The sequence below is a fragment of the Alosa pseudoharengus genome, unplaced genomic scaffold (genome assembly GCF_046254945.1).
Source record: "Alosa pseudoharengus isolate Yale_2024_CS ecotype anadromous, Long Island Sound unplaced genomic scaffold, YU_APseudo_1.1 YU_APseudo_1.1_scf_13, whole genome shotgun sequence".
NCBI classification, from domain to species: Eukaryota; Metazoa; Chordata; class Actinopteri; order Clupeiformes; family Clupeidae; genus Alosa; species Alosa pseudoharengus.
Window position 1 is genome coordinate 7061833 of NW_027468598.1, and position 27840 is coordinate 7089672.

Below are 27840 nucleotides of genomic sequence, written 5' to 3' on the forward strand. Positions count from 1 at the left end.
TTCATCAAAACCATTCGAAAAAATGACAATGTGACAGGGCTTAAATAAAATAAGAGAAACTAATGACAGCTTTACAATGGTCAATACAAAATTAATTTTTCTGTTTAAAGACTCACAACCTAAGCACAGAAGTTGCATTGATGTTTATTTCAGGTGTGCGTTCTTTTGTCTCCTAATGGAAAAGCAGATGTGGGAGTGAGCTCTCACTGGGTGGCCCCAGGCTCCTGGGACCACTCTCTCTCTCTCTCGCTCTCTCTCTCTCTCACAGCACGTGTGTGTGGCCGGGACCAGGAGGCCATGGCTGCACGCACGCTGGTCACTTCTGCTTCTTTCAGAGTCCAGTCCGCTCGCTCAGTAGTCATACTGGTCGTCGTCTCTAGGGGCAGCGCTCCAGTCTGTGTGGCCGCTCCTGCTGTCGGCCTCCTGAGTGGTGAGCAGGTCGATGATGGCGAAGATGACCGCACAGTCTTTGGAGCTGCGGTTACTCCAGTCCACCGGCTTTGGGTTCTTGATTTTCTCCTCCAGGAGGAAGTCCAGCTCCTTCCTTAGGTTCTGAAACCCAAGAATGTTACCCTCTTAGACAAGTCTAATGTCATGTAACAATGAGAGGAATCTTGAATCTCTCTCAAGCAGAGACATCAGTTGCAGACCCAATCAGATGCAGTCTTACTCAAGAACGCACTCGATCAAAATACTAACTGCCAGCTTTCTAGGTCATTGAGCTTGAGTGCATGAGTGAACTGACCCTGTGCATTGCGAAACACTGAGCATGTGTAGACCCACACTCACAAACCATGTTGAGAAACAGTGTACATGTGCATAATGAACTAATTTGTAAACAGAATCATGCATGGACACATTCTACACACACGCACACGCACACGCACACGCACACACACACATTACTTTTCCCCCCATGGACACGGCCCTGATGTCAGGACACTCAGCATGAGAGCTTGACAGAGGACACAGGCGATGGTGGCATTTAGCCCCAACCAGAGCCAAACTGCACAAAAGTGTCAACACAATCCATTATTTACAAACACAGCAGCTGTGTCTCATGGTGGAGGGTTGAGGCACCGGTGACGTGAGCTTACTTTGACTAAATGGGCGATCCGTGCTGGGGACTGGAAGACAATCCACTCGTCCACGGCGATGGTCTCCTGGTCCTGGTCCTTCTGGATGGAGATGTCCCCGCCAAAGAAGAGCAGGGAGAATGGAGACACCTCGGTGCAGTCGTACAGGAAGATCTGTGCCAGGGACAGGGACAGGGACACATGATGGGCATATTAACAGACACAGTAGGGCCTCCTTTTTGGTGTTAGGCCCGATAGGATGGAGTAAAAAACATCAATGTCATCACACCCGCAGGCAAAGCTAACCCCCTTCTTCTCCATCTCACACTTTCTCCCTTTCATTTTCTCCCATCTCTCTCTTTCTCCCATTTCACACTTTCTCTCTCTCTCTCTCTCTCTCTCTCTCTCCTGCACTCACTCTGTCAGTTCTCCCTGCGGTGTTTGAAGGGGGAGCCAAACAGCAGTGACTCACTGGAGGTGTGAATGTGCTTGAAATGTAGTCGGGCTACAAGCAGCACTCCCCACGCACTCCTCTCTCCTCCCCAGCCTACTCCCACGCACACTGGCTCTGCAGCGAATCAAAGGCTGGGAGCAGAGCCATGCTCAATGTGTGCAGCCCACAGATCTGTGGATGGTCGGGTCACTGAACTCAAGCTGAGGGGTTCATATCCCTTTGAGAGTACTGGACTGAAGCGCGAGAAAACCAACCAATCAAAAGGTAGTATAAATGGTTTAACAAAAAAATATAATTTACAAACACAGCTGCTACATAAAGAAATAAAAGTAGGTGTAAATAAATACATAGTGGGAATTGTAAACAGGTGTTCATAGATTGAGGTAAAACAGTCTGACTATGGCTTTTAATATTGCAAAGGGAGCAGGGACAGCTCTGGGCTGTGGTTTTCTGATCGGGCAGGTGATCAGACTCCTCCTGGCACAAAGCCTTCTGCTGGCCCTTGAGTCCTCCAAAGCCTACTCATGTCTCCCCTCCCCTTTATATCTCTCTCCCTCTCCCCCTCCATTTATCTCTCTCTCTCCCTCCATTTCTCTCTCTCACATTTCATCCAGCACACATTCTGAATGACACCTGTGCCATTTACAAGTCCATCCTTCCTCTCAAGGCTTTCCCATCATTGAGAGCTACACCACATCAAACAGCAGACAACATTAAACACTATACTGAGACGTGACACTGGGAAGTGTGTGCGTGTGCGTGTGTGTGTGTGCGGCCAGACTGTTTCTCTTCTCTGCTCGCTGGCTTGCTTGAAACTGGGGGCTTTGATGTAAAGCTACAGCTGCTGAGGCCTACGCCGAGGCTGAATACAATATGACGGTTTCCTTAAAAACACGTCAGGCATCAAGATGAAGCCTTTTGTCCTTTTCTCCTCCTCGGCAGGCAGGTCACTTGCTTCACATAACGCATAATGACTTTTCAAATGCAAATGAGCTCAAATGGGAAGCCGTCTCGGGTGCTGCCGGAGGGGACGTGCACTGGTCACAACAGCTGTCAGGAGGAGAAGTGGACACCAGAGCCAGGTTTTTCTGCAGTCGTAAAGTTAGGGAGAATACGTACACTGGTCGTCCTCATTTTCAAGTGGTAGATGAGCCATGTGTAGCGGAACTCTCTCTCCTCTGCATTCACAGATTTGGGGTGAATACACACTTTCCCATCCGCTTTGGTGTACACCTTTGCCGGCCTGTGGAGGCAATACACACACACACACAAAGGTGAAAAAGGCAAGTGCAAGTGAACCACCAGGTTTCCAGGGTGAAAAACAGCTGTGAAGGAGAGGTGTTGTTTTTGTTCATTGCGTTCCAGCCTGTGTCCACTATCTGGGGCTGGTAATCAATAGGGGCTGACTGACAGAATTAGACCATCAGGGCTCCTTTCCCGGCTCTTGGTAATGACTTTACCGTGATGTCACAGGAGGAGCGCTTGCCTCACTATCAGTTTTGCGCCATGTCAAGACTGAGGCTGTGTGCTAAAAATAGACACGGGCCGAGACCCATTTGATTACTGACGTCAAAAATAAAAGGGAGGAAGAGAGAAATGGGCCGTGCAGGCGGCATGGAAAAGCTCCTCACACTCTTTAGAAGTGCGCCTCTCTCAAAACACCTGCCAAAACACAGTCCTTTTGTTATTGTCAGCATCTTCACCGCGTCCCAGTCATCCAGGCGGCCCTGTCACCACTAGGAAATGTCAGTCCTCTTTTTCCATTTCCCTTTATAACACCAACACAGACTATATTTAAAAGCTTGTTTTGCAGCATGTTGCCCGATATTGCCTGAATTCCAGTAGTTTGGCTTGAGACTTGTTGTCCCTTTTTAAAATGCACCATTTGTCTTTTTTTGTTATGGTCTGGCTGGACGAGCATTAAGCAACATTAATCAGGATTCCTTAGAGAAGGACAGGTTGCATTTCATATCGACCTTCTTGGCCAAATAAGTATGTATGAATGAAGAATGTGCACTAGATCACCTCTAATCTAGTTTATACTCCATTCTCTATACTCTACTCCACATATTTAACATCTAGCAATGGAAAACAATGTGCTGCAGTGCTTAGAGTATAATTGTTGTGTTTACTCAAGTTCAGTAGATAATCACCATAACCATCCCTGCTTACTAATATAATAGAAAGACAAATGTGACCATGTCAAATTCCCCATCACTGACAGCTGACCAAATACAAATGACCTTTTTTTATCCATTTCACTATTTAGTATGCGGTCTAATCTTTCATCTTTAATACGACTATGTTGTAAAATGAGTTCAAATGAACACATGTTGTAGGGATGCCAGCCATGAGAAAAAAAAAACCTGTCCTGGATAGGGTTTTAAGAGAGAAGGCCATCATCTTCCTTTTATTCAAGGACGCTTCTGTTTTAACAGACAATTCCCTTCTCCACGCTCTTGCAGCAACCTTATTCCCCGATTCCCTTGGACTATAACAACTTTTCATTATAAAATACTGAAGGTCACTTGATCCACAACTAATCAATAGAACCCAAGGGCATCCACCGAATAATAGACCAGTCAGAGCTCATCATAATAGGCACTGTGAGTGGAGAGCCGACTCCCAATAAGTCCCCTGTCTCATGACTGATTTTATGCACACAGAGTGCTTCCTTGTGACCGTGTTTACTCACATGGGCCTCTTCTTGTTGTGGCTGGGTCGGATCTTGGCCACCTTCGGATACAAACCAGCTACAATGACTGCTTTTATGATTTTCTCATTCTCTATGGGCAGACAAATAGAGAGAGTGAGAGAGAGTGAGAGGGGCGGGGGGGGGGGGGGGTAGTAATGAAATACAAAAGAGATTGAGGTGGAGGTTAAAGACAATGTCCACAATGCATGAAAATACAGGCTGTCTGACACAGAGCCGGACAGACAGATACACGTCCTATTCCGAAAGGCAATTAAAGCCATGCATAGAGGACAGGCAGGCCTGACAACCTCACAGCCAAACGGAATAGGAATGCGTCATGCAGCTAAGCGAGGCTAACTCAGACAGAACGGGCTGCAGACCCAAGACCCAATTACTCAGAGAAGGCAAATAGACAGAGCTGGAAACTCGGAGGATTCGCCAAATTACCTGAGTTGATGTTTGCGCTGGGGGATTTGGGGTCCTTGCAGCTGACAAAGCCGGCAGTCAGCAGGTGCTCTGCAAACTGGCCCTTCATGTTGTGAAGCATCTGCATGAGAGAGACTCGGAGGAGTTATACATAATTCCTGTACGTGTACTGTAATGTATACCTGTGTGTGTACTGTAATGTATTCCTGTATGTATACTGTAATGTATTCCTGTACGTAGACTGTACGTGTACTGTAATGTATTCCTGTACGTATACTGTAATGTATTCCTGTGTGTGTACTGTAATGTATTCCTGTACGTATACTGTAATGTATTCCTGTGCGTAGACTGTAATGTATTCCTGTACGTAGACTGTACGTGCACTGTAATGTATTCCTGTACGTAAACTGTACGTAGACTGTAATGTAATCCTGTACGTAGACTGTAATGTATTCCTGTTTTCCTGTATCCCTTCATCCCCTGTGTCTCATGCTGCTGTAACTGAAGGTCTCCCCACACTGAAACAGCTGGGAGTAGGCTGGAGTCTCACCTTGAGTGTGTTGGCAGATAAAAAGTTGTCCCAGCAGTAGTCTTTCTCATATCTGTAGCCTTGTTGTTTAGCATCCTCCCAGCCCTAGAGTAGAAACCAAAAATCAAGGGCATGTGTTTTCAGATTCAATCAGATCAGATTTCAATCTTCACACTGGACCTCTTAAGCTACAGAGTTGCAATTCCCTTTGTCTGTGGGAACTCACATAGAATGATGTTTATACCCCGCATCAGATATCAGATACCAGATACCACGTTTATACCCACAGAAATTCCAATTTAATATGACTCTAATTCTCTCATGTTTGCACTATTAATAACACTATTTGAGCACCTTCATGATAGCACTCTTGTATATCAGTGCACTTTCATATTTTGATACAATACTTTGACAAAAAGTATTTCAGCTTGGTTTGCGTAAGTCATTAGCCCTAAACACCAACAGACTTTGTGGCAGACTAAAGGCCATACTGAACCCAACATTGTGATATACAGCACATAACCAGTTGATTACAGTTTTAATAATTCATATTCTCATTTCACTTTTGCCTCATCCAGTCTATAGAGTGGTTAAAAAACAATGCAAAACTCTACCCTCTCTGACCCCTATTATTGGACTAAGTATAGCACATGCTACACTATTATTGGACCATAATATACTAGATTATAACATTAGTGTGTGTGTGTGTGTGTGTGACCACCACATTTCAATTTGTCCTACGCAGAAACCCTCTCATTGCACATAATTACATGAAATTCAGGTCCCAATAGAAATGCATGGCACCATTAATGTCCTATTCCAAAAGAAATGCATGGCACCATTAATGTCATATTCCAATAGAAATGCATGGCACCATTAATGTCATGTTCCAATCTTCAGCAATGAAAAACACTAAATTGTCTTCAATTGTCTTCTCTGCCAGCTGCACAATAGGAGCCGCTGATTGCATTTGCATGCGGCTCATTTGGGGTCCATGGAGAGCCCTCACTGCCATTCTCACTGCCATTCTCTGCAATCAATGTGTGTAATGGCAAATGTGTGTGCATGCATGTACAGTATGCATGCATGTATGTGGGCGTAAGTGGGTACATTTCATACCCAGAATGCATTCACAATAGTGATATGGTCACTCCTGGAGTTCTTGGAAAGGACTCTCCTCCTGTTGTCTGCCAGCTTCTCCTTTCCCTGAGAAAGAGACAAATCAGGGTCTTTATATCACCAGCTCCATGTTATTGTACATGCAGTACATGGTCTGACAAAAGATCCTTTGAGTGTGTGTGTGAGTGTGTGTGTGTGTGTGTGTGTGTGTAAGCACCATTGGAATGAAGAAGGGGTCTTTAAAGCTGAGGCTGGCGGCGATGGTGAGCACAGGGTCCAAGCAGCCGAGCAGCGCTCCGAACAGAATCATCTTGCCGATGTGAGGCTCCACTGGCATCCGCGCCAGGTGGACACCCAGAGGGGTCAGCTCCTCTTCTTTGTCAAGAGCGTTCTGATGGGGAGGGAGGGAGCGAGCAGGATGGAGAGAGAGAGAGGGATAGAGGGATAGAAAGAGAGAGAACATGTCAGTCTACCCACTGCTTTCGCCTTTTGGTTGCTCCTGTTGTTCTGGGCTTTGTTTTGGAGACAGTTCCTTATGCCTCATTTGTTCCCCTGTCATGTTTCCTGCTTGTCGCTGTGCTTCATGTGCTCCCACTCGCCGCACAAAACACACATCACCACGAACATCTCCCCTCACACACACACACACACACACACACACACACACACACACACACACACACACACACACACACATCACCCCTCACACATGCACACACACACACACACTTCTCCCCTCACACATGCACACACACACACACACACACACACATCACCACGCACATCTCCCCTCACACATGCACACACACACACACACACACACACACACACACACACATCTCCCCTCACACACACACACACACACATCACCCCTCACACACACACACACACACACACACACATCACCACGCACATCACCCCTCACACATGCACACACACACACACACTTCTCCCCTCACACATGCACACACACACACACACACACACACATCACCACGCACATCTCCCCTCACACATGCACACACACACACACACACACACACACACACACACACATCTCCCCTCACACACACACACACACACATCACCCCTCACACACGCACACACACACATCACCACGCACATCTCCCCTCACACACACACACACACACATCTCCCCTCACACATGCACACACACACACACACACACATCTCCCCTCACACATGCACACACACACACACACACATCTCCCCTCACACATGCACACACACACACACACACACACATCTCCCCTCACACATGCACACACACACACACACATCTCCCCTCACACATGCACACACACACATCTCCCCTCACACATGCACACACACACACACACATCTCCCCTCACACATGCACACACACACACACATCACCACGCACATCTCCCCTCACACATGCACACACACACACATCACCACGAACATCTCCCCTCACACATGCACACACACATCTCCCCTCACACATGCACACATCTCCCCTCACACATGCACACACATCACCACGAACATCTCCCCTCACACATGCACACACACATCACCACACATATCTCCCCTCACACACACACACACACACACACACACACACACACACACACACACACACACACACACACACACACACACACACACACACACACACACACACACACACACACACACACACACACACACACACACACACACACACACACACACACACACACACACACACACACACCTCCCCTCACACATGCACACAACCACTCATAGCTCCAGAAACACACACACACACACACATCACCACGCACATCTCCCCTCACACATGCACACAACCACGCAGAGCTCCACACACACACACACACACACACACACACACACACACACACACACACACAGACAGACACACACACATCACCACGCACATCTCCCCTCACACATGCACACAACCACGCACAGCTCCACACACACACACACACACAGACACACACAGACACACACACATCACCACGAACATCTCCCCTCACACATGCACACACACATCTCCCCTCACACATGCACACATCTCCCCTCACACATGCACACACATCACCACGAACATCTCCCCTCACACATGCACACACACATCACCACACATATCTCCCCTCACACACACACACACACACACACACACACACACACACACACACACACACACACACACACACACACACACACACACACACACACACACACACACACACACACACACACACACACACACACACACACACACACACACACACACACACACACACACACACACACACACACACACACACCTCCCCTCACACATGCACACAACCACTCATAGCTCCAGAAACACACACACACACACACACACACACACACACATCACCACGCACATCTCCCCTCACACATGCACACAACCACGCAGAGCTCCACACACACACACACACACACACACACACACACACACACACACACACACAGACAGACACACACACATCACCACGCACATCTCCCCTCACACATGCACACAACCACGCACAGCTCCACACACACACACACACACAGACACACACAGACACACACACATCACCACGCACATCTCCCCTCACACATGCACACAACCATGCACAGCTCCAGAAACACACACACACTCACACACACTTTTCCATTTCCATCTCCAGCAGTAAGCTCCTCTTACCAGGTCCATGAGGTGTGTTATGGCCAGCTCGATAGCCTTCTCTGAGGGGGGGTCTAAAGCCTTATGCAAGAAGGAGGCTATAGAGCCCAGCTTGAGAATCTGTGGAGAAACAGTAAACGCACACATACACTCACTCAAACTTCATTATGGTGCACTGCAGAGTGCTGTAATTAGCCCCATACTAGCCACATTGGGTGCAAACTGCAGAACACACTGCAGTGCCCCAATAGCCCAATGAAACAAAACCAGATTGTGCTTTAATAAGAAAGAACAAAGAAAATAAATGAATTCCCACATATAGCCTGACCTTGTGTATGGCCCTCACAGCTGAAGAAATTTGGCAAAATCAATGTATAAACCCCAGTTAATAGGCGGGAAATGACAGTACTTGTTTATCACACCGGTGGGGTGATCCATTCAATGAGTGTAGAACCCCCACACACCTTGATTATATGAGCCCATGTGGCCTACTTAGCATTAAGTATGGTGGAGTTAGATGCAGATGTGTACTGTAAAGTATTAACTATACGAGTATGACTTACATTACCTATCAACTATATTGCATTGTCATGCACAAATCTATGCGAGGGATGTTTTCTTCTAGTCGCCTAATCAGGAATGAACCGGCACTTCAGAACCACCTGGGGGTGAAAACGCCAGGAACGTGTTTCATCTGGCCAGTACTCACACACCAAACCAGACGGACACAGATCCACAAACACAAGAGAAAGAGAGAGAGAGAGAGAGAGAGAGAAAGGTGGAGAGTTAGAGAGAGAGAGAGAGAGAGAGAGAGAGAGAGAGAGAAAGGTGGATAGTTAAAAAGAGAGAGAGAGAGGTGGAGAGTTAGAGGGAGAGAGCGAGAGAGAAAAAGAGAGAGAAAGTCTTTATTTTTCTGATGCAAAGCAAGAGTGTGTGTTCTGCGTTCTGTTTGTGATTTTAAGAAGCAGACCCATCTGGCGAAGGATTTGTGTTTATGATTCACAGCAGGTTCTGTCTGGATCTATCAGAGGAAGCGCAGTCTTCGGGATCTGAGCTTCGCGTTGCATGAAAATAGCTTAGTGACGCACGATTACAGCAGGTAATGAATAGCATTTCTAATCCTGATGTACTCAATTCTCAAGTTTTACTACATCCTTTGTGTGTGTGTTTGTATCTGTCTGTCTTTGTATGTGTGTACGTGTGTGTGTGTGTGTGTGTGCGCATGTGTGCGTGTGTATCTGTGCCTGAGGATAGGGCTGTCAGGTTTAAATAGGTGTGAGCACAGTATTGGAGTAAGTGACACCCCTAAAAGGTGTGCTTAGACAGCTCTGAACAAGCATCTCCACAATGGCAGTGATTAATACACCCATTAATCCATTTGGCCATTACTGCTGTTCCCTCAGACCCCATTAGAGCCCCCAACACAGACGAGGTGTTTAAAAGGAGAGAGAGAAAGAGAGAGAGAGAGAGAGAGAGAGAGAGAGAGAGAGAGAGAGAGAGTGTGTAAGACAGACAAACAGCTGCAGAGAGAAAGACAGAGAGAGAGAGAAAGAGATACAGAAAGAGAGACAGCAGTTAGACAACAACACTGAGTGGCCATTAAGGGTGTGATTTGCCACAGTTTGGAGAGATATCATTAAGAGCCCCATTCTGCACACACTCTCGCCCACACTCACACACACAGTCTCACACACCATCCATCCCAGTAAAGCTGCAAGTGAGATGCAGGAGTTGTGCTGATGGTGTTGGTCTCTGTGGGCCACACCTTAATCTGCAGGCACAGCTCCTCCAGTGGGGTGCGCTGTATCTCGGGCAGCTGGTAGCTGTCCAGCAGGCTGGCCCGCAGGCCGTTGTACAGGTGGTAGCACTTCCCTGGAGACACCCTGAAAACACACACACAGTCACAGATCTGCATTCAGATATATACATTTATACATCTCGCCATTTAGCAGACGCTTTTATCCAAAACCACTTCCAAAAAAGGGGAACAATGAAGGCACGGAGTGACAAGGACACATGCAGGTAATTGATTCTATACATTGTCCCTGGCAAACGATAGCAACTAGGGATGTAATGATATGTTCAACTCACGATTTGGTACAATTCAAGATTTTAGTTCACAATACAATTTTCTCACCATTTTTTAACAGAGTAAGCTGCAGACAAATTATGACTGAGAAACATTTATTTCATTTATTTCTTTAAAATGAGAGGGGAAAAAAATTAGAGTCTAACCCATGTGTGCGCAGGTGTCCCATGTAATGCACAGCTCCCTGAGAAGGTTATTTTCAATTAGAATAATCTTTTGACCAATCTGACTCCAATTTTACTATAATTACCAATCATCATACTGACGTCTTAAGTCGAACAGGGGAAATCAAAAGCAGCGTATACCCTATTCTGTTCAAAAATTTTTTTTCTCAACCGGTTGTAATCTTCACAACTTTCATACATTAGCTGATTCACAGTGCATAGTTACATCTCTATTCTCTATTCTCAGCACCTATGATGAAATGTGTAATGCAAAACTTTTTACTTAGTGGTACTAAGTTCTCTACTTTATGCCTTTAAACCCCTTTTGGACAAAAAACGCTGAGGACAGTCAGAGAATCACTACCACACACTCACACACACCCTCTCTCTCACTCACTGTCTCACACACACACACACACACACACACACACACACAAACACACACACACACACAATCCAATCAACTGAGTGAGATGGCAGGAGATAGCCAGAATGGGGAAGAAAATGAGCGAGAGGGAGAGTATTAATGCAAGCTGAGGGATTTGAAATTCACGGGAAAGAAGAGAAATGGAGAGGAATGGCGAGTGGGTTTGCCAGTGAAGTTTGCAGGTGTGGGTCTGAGAGCGCTCATGAATAATGCACACACACTCCGGGTTGCTGTGGAGACAAAGCAAATGAGCGACAGGAGCTACGGCTAAATGTGTGAGTATGCAGACCGTACTCTGGCAGCTCGGCTCATTAGCAGAAGTGCTAGCACTCAAAGGAGGATATAGACAGAGTTAAAGAATGCAAAAAATGTCAACAGAGGGAAAGAAACTGAGAAACAGATGCACAGTGATGGAGAGATGAAGAGATTTAGGCGGAGAGAGAGAAAGAGGCTTGATCCCATTTAAATGCTGAAGGTTGTACATGAATCACCCTAACCCATCCAACCCCTTCAGGTCTCAATACATAGACAACAACTTAGCCATCACTCCCCATCCCAGCTCTCACACACACACACACACACACACACACACACACACACACACTCTCTCTCTCTGTGTCTCTCTCTCATACACACGCCCACCTCATATCATTTAACATCACAGGCAGATAAAAGCTTTAAATGTGTGACTGGAACAGGGGCACTCATTTCATCTGTCAGTCAAACAATTCCCACTACACGCACACACACACGCACACACGCACACACACAGTAGGAAGCACGCCGGCTTGCTGTGGAGCAGAGAGGCAGATGGAGGACAGATGGAAGTCCCAGTGGCAGGGCCTTTAAAAGAGCACACTCACTCAGAGGAAGGAGCAGGACAACAACATGAGAGAGGACCAGAGAGCGACTGTGCCCAGCACTCACCATCACCATCACCATCACCATCACCATCACAATCACAATCACAATCACAGCATAAGGAACAGGCCTGTCATGCTAAAGAATGGAGAGGGCTCCACAATCCACATAAAAGTGACATTTTTCCAACATTCTCTCTTTTCTTTCGTGTCGTTGTAGACAGAGATGATGGACAGAGGAGAGACAGGAGAGAGAGAGAGAGCCAGTGGGACTGGACAGAAAGAGGCAGAGCTGTAGGGGTCAGAGGTGAGAGCTGAGCTACCTGCCAGCGCGCCCTTTCCTCTGCTTGGCGTTGGCCAGGCTCACCCACTCGGGTGTCATGGTGCTGATGTTGTTCTGGGTGTCAAAGTGGGTCTCCTTAATCTTGCCACCATCTATTACGTACACCACGTCATCTATGGTGATGCTGAGAGGGAGAGAGGCAGAGAGAGAGAGAGAGAGAGAGAGAGAGAGAGTGAGACAAATATGCAAGTCAGTTATTTTGAGTGTCCCGATTTGCCCAAGATGATTATCGTCACATGCATTTCGTAAAATATATATTGCTGTCACTGCCAGCTTTTTCTCTTCGCTCTAAAGAGTCTAAGAGATCGAGAACGTGAGGGAGGGAGAATCTCTGCGCAAAAAACATGACAGATACTTATTGCCAATGGTAGGGACAGATGAGCTTAAGTTTAGTTCAAAGGCAAATGAACACACCAACACACACACACACACACACGGGGAGCTATAAATAAGCCCATCAGTGGGCATGAAAGCCCATCCATTTGAATGCAAGGCGATGCGGAAGGGTGTATTTTGGGTGAGGTCGCTGGAGCCTGTTTGAAAGCGCAGCAGAGAGACGCTGCGCCTGCCGCAGACTCATTAGCCGTGCTGTGTGGCCGGCACCCAGCGCTGACGGAGCTCCCGGATGCCGTCAGTAACCCCCGAAACCTGACGGGGCTGTCAAGCAGCTGCAATCCACGTGAGCGAGACCAGCAAGATGCAGCATGATCCCGCTTCAGCACTCACAGAGTGACGGAAGCACAGGCACGCACGCATACACACACACACGTGCACACACACACACACACACACACACACACACACACACACACACACACACGTGCACACACAGAGACACACGCACATGCACGCACCATGCTCTGAATCCTCATTTAAAATGTAATGATTTTCTAAATTGATTTCCCCAAAAAAGCAGTGTGTATTTGCTATTAAACTGACTTTGAAAGCCCACTTTAATGTCACACCCAAGAGCCCTCTCTGTACACTTGAGTCTATGTGACGAGGACACTCCATGAGCCCTACAATGCAATAGCATCTGAGTGATTTAAAAGCTTTAAAAGCTGTTTACTCTTCATTTCTTTTAATTATAGTTTTACTATACATGATATTTATAGTCTGTATATTTGTTAACCTGTATTATTTTACAATGCTGTGTCTATTCAATTCTTTATTTGATTAGATTAGAAAAGCAGATGTGGATCACATTAAATCGCTTCGACACGTGCAGCACATTCTCACAGTATAGCATGACCCCTTATTCACACACCTGGTTTCAGCAATGTTAGTGGCAATCACAATCTTCCGGACTCCAGGTGGAGGTCTTTTGAAAACCTGAATGGGGAAAGATCATATTTCAATCGCGCTGAATTTCAGCTTCCCTGGGACAAGAGGTGCATAGAAGGGAGAATAAGGGGCTCACCTGGGTCTGGTTGACCGTGGGCATGAGAGAGTGAAGTGGAATTATCACAAACTTATCTGGAAAAAAGGACCGACAGCACCCATGTTATCAATCAGAACCTGACACAAACTAGATTTGTAATTGACATGCTACAGACTTGACCCGTAAGCTAGAGGCCTTTTGATTGACATTTAAAAAACAATCACAGACAATTACTTCTGCAAGACATGTACTAAACACACTGACTTATTGCAGTGTGATTCAGTGTGTGTGTGTGTGTGTGTGTGTGTGTGTGTGTGTGTGTGTGTGTTTACCTGACTTGAACATCTGCTGAGCCATAAGGAGGTCATTAAGACCACTGATGTTGTCCCACCCAGGCAGGAAGACCAGTATGGCTCCTTCCTGAAACACACATACACACACCAGATTATGAGATCAAAGCGTCCCATGAAAACACACACAGACACACCTAGGCATGCTCTTACACACAAACTAATGCACACGACAAGACAGGATATATTCTCAAACAGCCCTTAATATAAAGCCTGATCAAATCTATACCTGCACAGCAATCTATCCATGGATAAAAGGCTCTTCTGAACACATGCAAATGAAATGCATGTCGGAGACCATCAGGTAGTGCTTGAGATGTCCTACAAACCCCTCTGACAAAGCCGGGCTGCTACTTGCGTCATGCGTAATGGCTGCATTTGCAAATGCCCACTTAATCGTGAGAGAGGAAAATATTACTCAGAACAAAAGGGCAACACGAGTCAAACGGGAAGACGGACGACTTTTTTCTCCAGGACAACAGCTCCGTTACGTGAGCAGGAGCCTCCACACACACGCCTGGCTGACCTCACGCAGACAGAGGAGCACCTCACAGGCAGAGTGGAGTGGGGAGAGGGGGAGAGAGAGAGAGAGGGAGATGGAGAGAGGGGGGGAGAGAGAGAGAGATGGAGGAGAGAGAGAGAGGAGAGAGAGAGGGGGGGAGATTAGGAAGTACGGGTGTGTGTGTGTGTGTGTGTGTGTTGGGGGGGGGGGCGGTGAAGAGTGCCGAAAGAGAAATCCCAGAGAGGAGTGACACTGCCACCTCATTTTGAATTCATCCTTCAATTTAGACCAGATGCTGTATAACATTTAAAACACCAGTCATCACGACATCATGAGCTGGTGTGTGTGACGGCCATAGGGGAACATATGGAGGTGCTGGGGAAATAGTGTGTGTGTGTGTGTGTGTGTGTGTGTGTGTGTGTGTGTGTGTGTGTGTGTGTGTGTGTGTGTGTGTGTGTGTGCACCTGTATGAGAATTTTTTTGTGTACATCAGAACTCTTCCTGACCCACTTTCCACTTCCTTGTGGAGCCAGGCTGACATTAAAAGGCACACGGTTCCCGAATGCTATGCCTAATTAATGATCATTAATCCGTGGCTTCCGCAGAACCCATCATCCCCCCAGGGTGCCAGTGACGTGTGTGATGTGATGTCACCAGCATCATCCCCACGGAGCCCTGTCCTTCTCCTGCCTCACACCTTCCTCTAGTCGACCCCTCCTCCTCCTCCTCCTCCTCTCATGGTCAAGACAGGGCAGGCGGCTGAGGAGGACAAGGCCGGGGAGATCAAGGGGAAGATAAAAGGCTGCCAGAGTCTGTCCAGTGCCCTTTTGGCAACCGTGCTGAAGAGCATCTGCCCACGTGCTCTCTCCTTAACAAAGAGCCCTTAACCTGGACGCTTCCTCCGCCACCTCACACAAGGGGACTCCATTCACAAACGCGCACACACAAGAAATTCATTGGACATGATATTGCACTGGGGCCACTTAAACAGACTTGACACCCTCTTCCACGCTGAACATGAAATATTTCCCAACACATGTTTTACTTAACCAATGAAACGACAGATGGTGCATAAATTCCCACTGCTGTCAAAACGGACTCTGCACTTTTCTTCTCTTAATCAAGTAGACAAACAGACCAAAACTATATTTTAAAGCAGTTATATTTTAGACACTGTTACCATTCCTAATTCACAAAATAGATAACAGACAGATCCCTTCTTCTTCTATAACCATACGCAATCTTTTTCGACTGCCACAGATTTTGCATGCTAAAGCAAATGGCCATTAGAAAGGGCACAGCATGGAGGGAAGACGACTCTCCCCGATTATAAGAAGTCTTGCGGATCGCGCCTCCTCTCTAGAGTACAGAACTCTGGGCGAACATCCAAGCAGAGCAGCAGCAGGCCTGGCGTGGGGTTCAGCTAATGAGATGAAGTGGCATCTGCACAGCTGCAGTGCTCTGGCCAGGGACGGGCCAGCCTCGCCCCCTCCCCTCGCCCCCTCCCCTCCCCTCCCCTCGCCTCATCTCCTCCCCTCCTCCCCTCCCCTCCCCTCGCCTCATCTCCTCACCTCGCCTCATCTCCTCACCTCCTCCCCTCCCCTCGCCTCATCTCCTCACCTCCTCCCCTCCCCTCGCCTCATCTCCTCACCTCCTCCCCTCACCTCGCCTCATCTCCTCACCTCCTCCCCTCCCCTCGCCTCATCTCCTCCCCTCACCTCGCCTCATCTCCTCACCTCCTCCCCTCCCCTCGCCTCATCTCCTCACCTCGCCTCATCTCCTCACCTCCTCCCCTCATCTCCTCACCTCCTCCCCTCCCCTCGCCTCATCTCCTCACCTCCTCCCCTCCCCTCGCCTCCTCCCCTCCCCTCTCCTCATCTCCTCACATCGCCTCATCTCCTCACCTCCTCCCCTCCCCTCGCCTCATCTCCTCACCTCCTCCCCTCACCTCGCCTCGGAGTGGCCTGCAGTGCATCTTCATTACGGCAGGGCGTAACGTCAGAGCAGACACCCTTAAGCCCCGGAATCTCCTCGCGGATAAGAACCCGCACCACTGATCAAAGAGTGGGAGGAGGAGAAAAGAAGGGAAAGGAAGGGAGTGAGAGAGAGACTGCAGCTGAGGAGAGGAAAGGACTGTCAGGACAGAGAGAGAGATAGTGAGAGAGACGGGCAGATAGGAAGATCACATACGTAGCATCTGTTAAGCTCTCCTATTAACAACCAGCTAGCTGCCAATAAGCTCCTGCTGTGGCGGTCCGCACCCACTGCACCCCCATCTGTCTCTGTTCACACGCTCCCTCTCACACACACAGGGCGAGCGTGCAAGACACAAAACACATACACACAGAGAAGCAAGCGCACTTGACACACATACACACACACGCACACACACACACACACACACACACACAGTACTCACATCCTCATTCAGCACGATGTGTCGGATGAGTGCTGCGATCAAATCCAGGTCAATTCTGTCATCGTCATCCATCATCTCCATTACGTCAATGGTGCTGTCTGAGTACCTGCCAATCATAGTCCATCATGAGAACCAGCATCTGTGCACTTAACTACAAAAAAAAAAAACTACACTCCCATCCCCAAACTACAAACATTTCCCACAGTCTAGATAGTGTCACAAGATTGATTTTGTGCTGATTAAACACATAATACTAGTCAGCCATGCCATGATGTTGATACATTTTTCACTGAGCACACTGAGAACCTTTTCAGAGATGTGAACAATGGTGCTGCGATGATGATATTGACACTGGTCTTTTTCAAGCGTCCTCATAAATGTGATAACTTTATCAGAGCGGCCAGAGTGTTTGTGCTCTGCTGTGTGCTGTGTGCTGTGTGAGGGGTGACTGACTTGTCTCTGAGTGTGCGTGCATAGCAGGGCCAGCTCTCCTGGTACTCCGCCTCCTTCTGCTCCTTCTCTGGACGCGCCACCTGGCCTTGCATGAAGCCCCGCTTCCACCTGGGCCTGCGCTCCTTCTTCTGAGGTCGGTACCTGAGGAGCCACACACACACAGAGAGCCCATCACACAACGTCTCCGTGTTGTTTGAGCATGGAAACGGCTTGCAAAGTGAGCATGTGTGTTGGAGATCTGGATCAACAAAATCGGCCAATTCTATCCACCAAGTAGGCAACACTTCACGCACTATCACACAGATTGCCAATTCTTTGTTATCCATGAGGTTTTCTTCCTTTAGAAAACCACAGATTTTGTGTAAGATGGAAAATAACTTGCATGCTTTTACACAAAGTAACACATTCTCTCTGTAAAAAATAAAAGTAAACATTGAGTGATTATTTAATATGAAGTCTAGTCCTTCATGTCCCATTTGTCCTAATATGCCACGTGTCAAAAAGTAGAACCATAAAAAACATGGTCTTTTGAAGTAAAAAGCTGACAAGCTGTACTTATAAAGAGCTTTATTTATATGCCTATTTCCTCCCACCCACCCACATACCAATCACCCTTTCTAGTGCTTTATTTCAGGAAACAATCTAAGGACGTTTGGAGTGGCTGTCACCAAACCATAAAAGTCTATCAGTGTGAGCTGGGCTTGGCACGGCATGGCATGCAGGCCCGCGTGGCTGGCTGGGTGAGGCTAGTGGCGTCTAGTGTAGCTAACCTGATCATCTCTACCACGTCCTCCAGCAGATACTCCTGGACTGGGTATGTGAAGCCAGGAATGTGAATCATTGGGCAGTTACCTAAAGGAGGGCAAGAACAATGGAAAACATTGGTCATTGACAAATAGGCGATTTGTTAGTTTGAGTGCTAGTTGACAATTAGTTGTTTGATTGATAAAATGTCAGAAAATGATAAAAAAAAAAAATAATAATAATAATAATGGTAATCAGTGTTTCGCAAAGCCCAAAATGATGCTCTCAAATGCTTTGCTTTGTCCACACCAAATATATTTTTGTTTATCGTCATAGAAGAGGAAGTAAAGCTGAAAATATTAGTTTACAAAACAATTAATCTATTACCACATAATTGGCGAATAATTCAATAGTTGACAACTAATCAATTATTCGCTTAATTGTTGCAGCCCTACAAAATGCAAACAGACATTTTACAGTAACAACTCAGCTGGCTGGCTCTGGCTAAGCATCCTACACTGGATGGAGCAGCATGTGAGTCACTGACTAATGCGCTGTGCATTGGCGTTGTAATGGGGGAAAACTGGAATTGACTTGTCAGGGTCCAAATCAGGGGAGGGCCTTTGAGAAGCTTGCAATAAAGTTTTTTGTTTTTGGTGCCCTTCATTTTAATTAGTTGACTAATTTTGTAATTTACAGTAGAAGGAAGCTCTTTGAACTAATTCCACAAAAAGCCATAAATGGATTAGTCCCCTCTGCACTGTAATAACCTCTCCAATATAATTAAGTGACAACAAATCCTGAAGCACCAATTTCAGTGACACAGCAACAGTAATACTTTCTTTCAAGAACTTCTAACTAATTTCTCACCTAAAAGAAAGGCGGGCAGAGCACAAAGCCTCTTGAGTCATAGTGTCCTTGACTGCATTAAAATGTCCATTAACATGGACCATGCTAAACTGTGTGAATATCCCTATGATGGTTCATTCAAGAAACCAACTGATTTTTTCAAATGATATCTTGGTCACACCTATAATCATAGACAAAGGCTAAATATACAATTTAGATAATAAGCCTACGTTTTTACATCAACATAGGCCATCTTGGGGAAAGATAGTGTTGTCTTAAATATGATGCTCAAAACTGACACTAATTCACCATAGTAAAGTAACTGTAGACTACAGTGTCTTGAGTAATGAGGGTTGAAATGTGGTCTGGGATCACACACGTATATCATACATTAATTACATTATTACATCATTTATTAGGACAGGCTAGGGGTGTAACGGTACACAGAAGTCACGGTTCGGTTCATACCTCGGTTCGGACATCACGGTTCGGTACGAGTTCGGTACAATGGAGGGAAAAGCAAAACAAAAATGCAGAAAGCATTTTTTTTTGTACATGTCTCAGGCTGTACCACCTAGTGTCATACAGTCTCTTCCCTGAGCTATCTGCAACAGCCTGAAGTGTGTAAGATGTAGGCTAAACAGTACAATAAGTACCCAGACTCCATCTGTAACTTGTAAACAAAATAAGACAATCAGCTATAAAACTGGGCCTACAGCATCTCTTATTTCTGAAAGTGCAAATTACATAGAAAAAATATTTTTAAAAATCCACTTAAGCAAGACCTTCAACATCTGTGTTTAGTTGTATATGGAAGGGTCTACAATTTGCCTCAATATTTTTTTTATTGTGTGTAAAGTAATAATCTAGCCTACTAACTGTGAAAATATCACACTATTTTCAGTCAACAGTTTAAAAAAAAAAAACGAAATTGCTCCTTTCATTTCATACACAGACTACAACTAGAAGTCACGTGACTTTGCCCTTTGACGTTAACTCACCGTAGCATGGTTTGTTTATTAGCCTGGTTAGCGTTGTCACTTTATTTTACTCTATACACTTAACACTACCAGAACCTCATGTGAGAAGTTACAAGTTACCCCAACATAAAGGTAATTACCACGCGATTTACATAGCTTTCTGTCATTACGAAATAATTTAATTTAAGCCATAGGTTTTGGCCCTATTTGTATGTGTATCCAAAGGCTGCTGAAGCGCAGGGGAAGTTTTTTCCCCTCGTTTCAGTGATTGGTAGCCTACATCATCTGGGTGATGGCTTCGAATATGTGTAGCATTTTTTCCACTCACATACCCAACAACTGCTGAACAACGCCGACACACAGTTTCATCTTATCCACCACTCTTTCACTACTAACGTTACTGTAACTGAAGTTCTCAAACTTGCGATCTTAAAGAGACTAGCGGATCCTCTAACTCTTGTGGGTCTAACCTTAGTGCTGCTAATGACTGACTGACTCGACCGACGACCTGACAAAAAAACATAGGCGCCAATCAGAGCTTCAGAGCTAAGGCGAGGCTACAGATTAGCGTTAGGTGTCGCTAAAGAACTCGCGTAACTCTCGCTACTTAACAGTAATTGCGCATGACATTAATTAATCCGCACACGAGTTTTATGTATTTTTATACCGTGTATTCTCCGTGTAAATTCATGCACCGAACCGTGACGCCCGTACCGTTTCGGTTCAATACGAATACATGAACCGTTACACCCCTAGGACAGGCTAGACTAAAAGTGGTATTACAGCTTACAGCTCTTTAGTAATAATCACTATAGATTAACATATGGCTCAATTTTGTTATAAAAACAAAATTAAAAAACAAGATGCTAAGGGATAGGGCTCAGGAAAGGGGGCCACAGACACTGCTGATGTACAGGGCCCAGAGTTTAGTGCTACGGCCCTGACGCCGTGTGAGGGAGAGGCAGACTGCGAGACTGAGACTGAGGGATTTTAAAAATTGGAAACAAAACTCGCTCTTGCTTTAAAGCGGGGACAAATCTCATGGCTGAGAACAAGACTCCATTTTCTTTTGAAGCTGTTTCAATCAATACTTTGTTTGTTGTTTGACTACATTGGAATAAAAGGCAGACAGATTCTCACTTGCGGTATTCCAAATGGAGAGCATGAGCTGCTACCCTGACTGGGATTGTGCATCAAACTGTTTGTGGACGTGACTTTTCATCAAACTTTAGTAATGAGGCATCCCTTGGTTATACCCTCCATTCTACTAGTCAGTTTTCCACATTAGAGTCTTTACTCACCAAAGTACTTGCTGAATTTCTCTGCGTTGAGCGTAGCACTCATGAGAATCACTTTCAGGTCATCCCGGACCGACAGCAGGTCCTTCACGATGGTGAGAAGAACATCAGACTGTAGGTTTCGCTCGTGGATCTCATCCAGAACCAGGTGGCTAATGCTGGACAGGTGTCTAAGAGTGGGTGGGATCAAAGAAGGAGGACCATGTTGGCTATTTTGAAGCATTCAAGGGAGAGAAAATTGTAGCCAGTTCTGCATTCAGGTGTATTTTAAAGACTGTTATAATTACAGCAACATTTATTCGCTAAGATACATTTTAGTCTTTACTATTTACAATAAAGTGTGTGTGTGTGTGTGTGTGTGTGTGTGTGTGTGTGTGTGTGTGTGTGTGTGTGTGTGTGTGTGAGAGAGTGCGAGAGAGAGAGTGAGAGAGAGAGTGAGAGTGAGAGTGAGTGAGAGAGAGAGAGAGAAAAAATTTAAGGGAAATTAGAAGACTGAGAAAGAAAGAAACTTTGAGCAGGAACCCTAAAGAAAAAGAACATTCAATAGCCTTAGTTTTAGTACCCTTTCTTGATCATCTTTCATGGTACATCTAACAAATCATGCATTTTATAGAAACAAAAACTACTATAAATATTTACAAATGATTTATGTTCATATGAAAACACGCCACAGGAAATATTTCCTGTCTTGTTTGAAGGCTTTTATGTCTGTGTCAAACAAGCGGCACTGTAGAATACAGGCATCATCACAGTGCAGGTTGCAGGAGCACACAAGCAGCTTCAGACCTTGGGCTTTCTCTAAGTCTGCTTAGAGTCTCTACAGACCTGCAGAGGCCTGATAAACCTGAACCTCATCAATGATGCTGGGGAGAGAGAATGACAAAGCTAAGTGAAAATAAGGAAGAAGGAGAGTGAGAGAGTGAGAGAGAGAAAGAGAGAGAGAAAGAAAGAAAGAAAGAAAGAAAGAAAGAAAGAAAGAAGAATGGAAGAGGAATGAATGGGAGGAGAACACTCACGAATCGGAGCGGAGCCACTGAAGAATAATGCCCGTTGTACAATACAAAACAGAGCCTTGTTTCCGTGGTAACCGGCTGAGAAGCAGAGCCAACAGAAGGGGTGGGGGAGAGAGAGAGGGGGGGGGGGGGTTGATAATAGTCAAATGAAAACAGCACAGAACAAAACAATTAACACAACTAATTTCAGGTCGATATCTTTTACATTCACCATAAACTAAAGCAATTAAAATAGATCCCACAAATTCCATTTTTTTTTTTACACGAACAAAATGTCCATTGCAAACATGCATTTTTCCATTTGCAATCTCAGGGCATAGATCAGTTCAGAAGAGTCTTTTATATGGACAGGTGGCGAATGAGGAAACGGGGGGTGATAGTGAAAGAGAGAGAAAGGGAGAGAGAGACAAAGAGAGAGGGAAAGAGAGAGAGAACGACAGAGTGAGACAGCCAGACAGACTGACAGAGGGAAGGAAATAAAAAGACAAGACACACACACAAGCCCTAAGGGTCTGGCAGACACACATCCCCGTTCCTCCTGCCATCATCTATTATTAACTCCTCCAGCCTCCCACCCCTGTGCTCATCACAGCTCTCCGCACTCCCAGCCTCTCCACCTGCTTGGCCTCCTCTGCCGCAGATTAACAGTGTCACACTCTCAGCTCCCTACCATGATCTGTACCCGGCCCCATCGATCCACCCTCCTGCAGCCTTCATCAGTCCAACTATTGCTCTGTGGCTCTGAGGAGAAATGCACTCACAGGAGCCTGGAGCCTGTGATGCTCTACCTGGAGCCTGCCTGGCCCCACCAGACCAATCACGAGTGCATAATGCCCCAGGTCCAAACAACTGCAAAAGCTACAATTCAGCTAAACACACACTGCCTCCATATAAGAATGAACATAATGGAATTTTCCAGTGATGAAAATAGCAAAAGCTGAAATGAGATAAAACGGTGGTGAGGATTATCAATAATAAATTCACTAAAAACAGCAACTGTTGATTTACGAAGGCTGGGGTTTCAGCTAATTTAGGATGGGGGCTGGGGCTGTTCTTTCTCCTAGAAAGCACTTTCCCAAATGCACTGAAATGACTGGCTACTCAGGCAGATATTAAATACTACAGTGCACATATATGTGAACCTCTTTAAGATTCTGGCAAGAGACTGCTTTGCCATCAAATATGAAATGCAACACGTACACTGCCTACTGAGCCTATACAGCCAGAACAGAGACAGAACAGGGTGATTAAGGAGGCAGAGGATTAAGGTGGAGAAATTAATTTGGGAGATTTGAGTGTCTGATGAGGACAGAGGATGTGAAGATAAGTCGACGGTTCACTGTGACCATCAGAGTTCAATCTCAGATTAAGAAACATCCTAGCCGCAATACGAGACGACAAGAGGACATAAGGAGGGAATAAGAAGTAAGAAACCTGGCTGTCAGATTATATCTTACAGATTGAAAGTGAGTAGTTTAAAAGGGACAGAGCAGCCGAGATAGGCCGAGAGACTTGAGAATGACATTGCTTGAAGTCAAGAGGTTGTTCTATTTAGGTCAGGATGAATGCACTGTAATCAGCCACCTTCTGATACACCACATCATGTTGTAAATGATCCCACTACAGTATATATTACTGATGACATCAGGGTGGTGGGGGCCCCAAAATCAAACACATTTTTTAAAAAGTATCGAAGAAGTATCGAAATCGCAATTCTTGACTTGGTATCAGAATCGAAACCCCCCTCCCCCCCAAATTGTGTAAATCCCCCCTACATGAATAACCTAAGGGGGGAATTCCCCCCTATTTTGAAAAATGAATTTTAAGCCTTGCAACCTGCAGGTATCTTCCAATGTTTCACACTGAAGCTGAACATATAGCACCACACACGACCGCCATAGTGTTCATATAGCACTACACACGGCTAGGTGTGACCAAAATGTGGGTTGCTTTACGTTTCATTTGAGCTTTTTTTACACCAAAGACCACCGAATATCTGACCATCATAATTTTGCCCAACCCTTATTCATGACTCAAAAGCACAAACCAGATATCATAACTTAACAATATTCCTAAACGTAGGTGATTCACCTCTGCAGTCGGATCTGGTACCCACAAGAGTTGCCATTGCCCACGCTCTCAGCCCGCTCCGCAGACACCCTCTCTGCAACCTGCATGGAAAATGGCTCTTAGTGATAGAACATCAAGCCTACACACATATTATCTACATAAATGTTACAGCTCAATCAGCCAGTCTGAGTCAAAGCCATCTGCAACCTGCACAACTCTGCAGCTACAAAGCAAAACAAGGTCACACAACAGGTTCAGTAAAGAACTTCTGAAAAGATTCTTATCTGCTGACAAACAGCCTGTGGATGTCCAGACTTCAAGCATACCGAGATAGCGCTGATCCGGCGTGGCTGGGTGCATACCACCCTGCAGAGAGAGCCCATGCCTCTCTCGATATAATCGTCCAGGATAAACTGCGTGACCTGAGTGGTCTTCCCACAGCCAGTCTCCCCGCTGACCACCACAACCTGGCTGGCCTGGATTAGCTGCACCAGCTCCTGAAGGACAAGAGAAGACAACAAAGGTCTGTCAGCTGGAACTTCAAGTAGGCGGTCAGAGTGTGTCTAAAGATCTATGTGACAGTCGTACCTCTCTCATTCCATATGATGGGAGCTTTTCCCGGAATTTCTGGAAAAAATAAATAATTAATCCAACATAACAGCATAATGTCAGTTTGAGTATATATTCATAGGCTACACTGTATAGGGAATAACAACACAAGAAAGGTGAGGTAGGGTTTCTTACCAACATATCTAGATATTTAGTGTCAGTCCTTTTTATCTGCAGGTCTTTCTTGAGCTCTTGGTCAAGGGTTGGCTTGCGTACTATGTCCTGAAACAGGAATTCGAGATCTTTGTCCCAGGTCGTCTCATTTTCTTGCTTGATTTCCTTAATTACAGGTTTTGTTTCAGGTACTTCCTCAGGAGGTTCATCCCCATCAAAGTAACTGAGTACACATGAACAAAGTCACAACACTTATTTTGGTTACACAAACTTGCCATGTCAACAACAGTGATTTGAGTATTTACTGCATGCAAGTCATTACCCCACAGACTTCTCACCTGTGATGGCTCTCCTGTGGCTTGGACCTCCAGCACTGTGATGTGGAAGCGCCCGTGTCCATGCCAGCTCCGCTGGGCACTCGTTGAACCGAGTTTAGTAGTTCAGTGATGTGCTGCTCTCTCGATTGATCCATCTGAACCACGGCTCTCTACAAATTGCAAGCGTTAAATAACGAGATATCCACCACTATGAGTAATCACCACGTATCTATAGATACTAGTGTCTAATCTAAGAAATACTCACGGATTTCCTCTCCTGTTCGGATCTTTTCACACCACCCCATTTGGCGTACCATAAGCCAATCTCTCTGCCTTTCAGATGTGGAGGATGTTTACCCCGTGGACCACTTCCTCCTCCATGTCCATGTTCCTCCCGTGATTCCCAGTTCCCGGAGTTCCTCTGATAACCTCCACTACTCGACCCTGCTCCACGCTCCCATCTCTCTTCGTTTCCATCGCCAAACCTGCGACCTCCTCTTCGTCCTCTCCTGCCACCATAACCATAACTCATGCCGTCCACAACAGTGCAAGGGCTCCCTTGCCTTTCCCTAAGTATATGTTAACCGCACTAAGCATGAATTATCGTTGGCCAAATTCAATTCAATAGCCTGTTGGCTAAAACATATCAAGAGCATTCACAGTTAACGTTACTATGCACTTCTTTTTGCTGCTAATACAGTTCATCAGATGCTAACGAGATGACACGCTTGGCAGGGATATGTTAATCCGTGGCACTGCGCATAAAGGTCTGAGCGGGGTAAAAGAGAATGTATGATGGATTATTGGTGGTTTTCGAATGAAAACAAGTAATCAAACAATCTAATTTCACAGCAAACGCTAAATACTGTGTTGACTTATCCAGCTCTCAGGAAAAGAGAAAGCAAGAAAAGCGCACAGTGATGACATCATTCGCTTAAAGTCGCATCGGTGTAAACGTTATCAAAATAAAAGTCGGCAAAAACACCAAACAAACACACGTCCGTTGTCGTAGGCTACGTTTCATTATGCAAAATAAAAGTTTCATAATATGTCTTTCAGTCAAAGAATAGAAACTAAATTGGTACAGCTTATGCCGTTACATGAGAATTGTATTTTAATCATCAGGCTATGTCTTGCTATAGGTTCTTTTAAATATGCACATAAAACGACCTTAATAGCCTAATTTATAATTAGTGTAGTTAACTGGTAGTCTAGGTAGTCCTCCATATTGTCCAAATTAATAATTTCCTCCTCCAGGCTCTCTGTGATCACAACAGTTTTGTAGCCCTACCATGTGTTATGAAACCTACCACCTTGTGTTATGAAATATAATATATGTAATAAAACAGACAGTAAAGTCAATTTGACAGAAACAGGTCCAAGGTGCTCTGCCACAGCTGCACATTTAGATCCACTCACAGATCTGCCAGCTGCATTTTTGACCGGTGTGGAGTCTTGCATCTGACACCATGGTTTCAAGATATTTAATACATGAGAATCCCCTATTTCACTAGCATCTCTCTGACAGCTGAAGTATTCTGTGTTTGGGGAGATCAGATAGCCTCCCAATGTCTTGAACCAAGAGACTGTTGTTTAGCAGTTTGTTGCTTTTCATGTACAGTTTGTTTATTTATTTATTTATTCATGCTATTGGTTCTGAGTATTTTCACTGACAGTGGTTATCAACTCAGATTCAATCCTCACCATCCAAACGTACAACGTTATATGATATTTTGTACACAGGAAGTTTAGTCTCTGTTATTGGAAAGACAACACTCATTTGCTAAAAGGGCTTACATTGGTGTTAGCATTTTCTAATGATAGCATAGGTCCTAAAACTCATGTGAGAGGAAATGTGATTGCAGTATGT

The 27840-nt window shown here is 45.6% G+C and overlaps 1 protein-coding gene across 1 annotated transcript; it reads right to left on the bottom strand.

Moving 5' to 3' along the window:
• Window positions 1-128: 128 nt before the first annotated feature.
• On the bottom strand, window positions 129-26887 carry dhx36 (DEAH (Asp-Glu-Ala-His) box polypeptide 36). Its single transcript, XM_076281960.1, has 25 exons — window positions 26236-26887; window positions 25992-26140; window positions 25675-25876; window positions 25519-25557; window positions 25257-25427; window positions 24952-25031; window positions 22864-22938; window positions 21851-22017; window positions 18747-18828; window positions 17977-18117; window positions 17524-17629; window positions 14585-14672; window positions 14292-14347; window positions 14139-14203; window positions 12852-12995; window positions 10754-10871; window positions 9010-9108; window positions 6517-6690; window positions 6300-6386; window positions 5202-5285; window positions 4673-4772; window positions 4226-4316; window positions 2650-2773; window positions 1098-1250; window positions 129-552 (listed from the first exon to the last, which is right to left on the bottom strand). The coding sequence occupies exons 1-25, from the start codon at window positions 26500-26502 to the stop codon at window positions 352-354; spliced, it is 3063 nt and encodes a 1020-aa protein (XP_076138075.1). The 5' UTR covers window positions 26503-26887; the 3' UTR covers window positions 129-351.
• Between the last annotated feature and the right edge of the window lie 953 nt (window positions 26888-27840).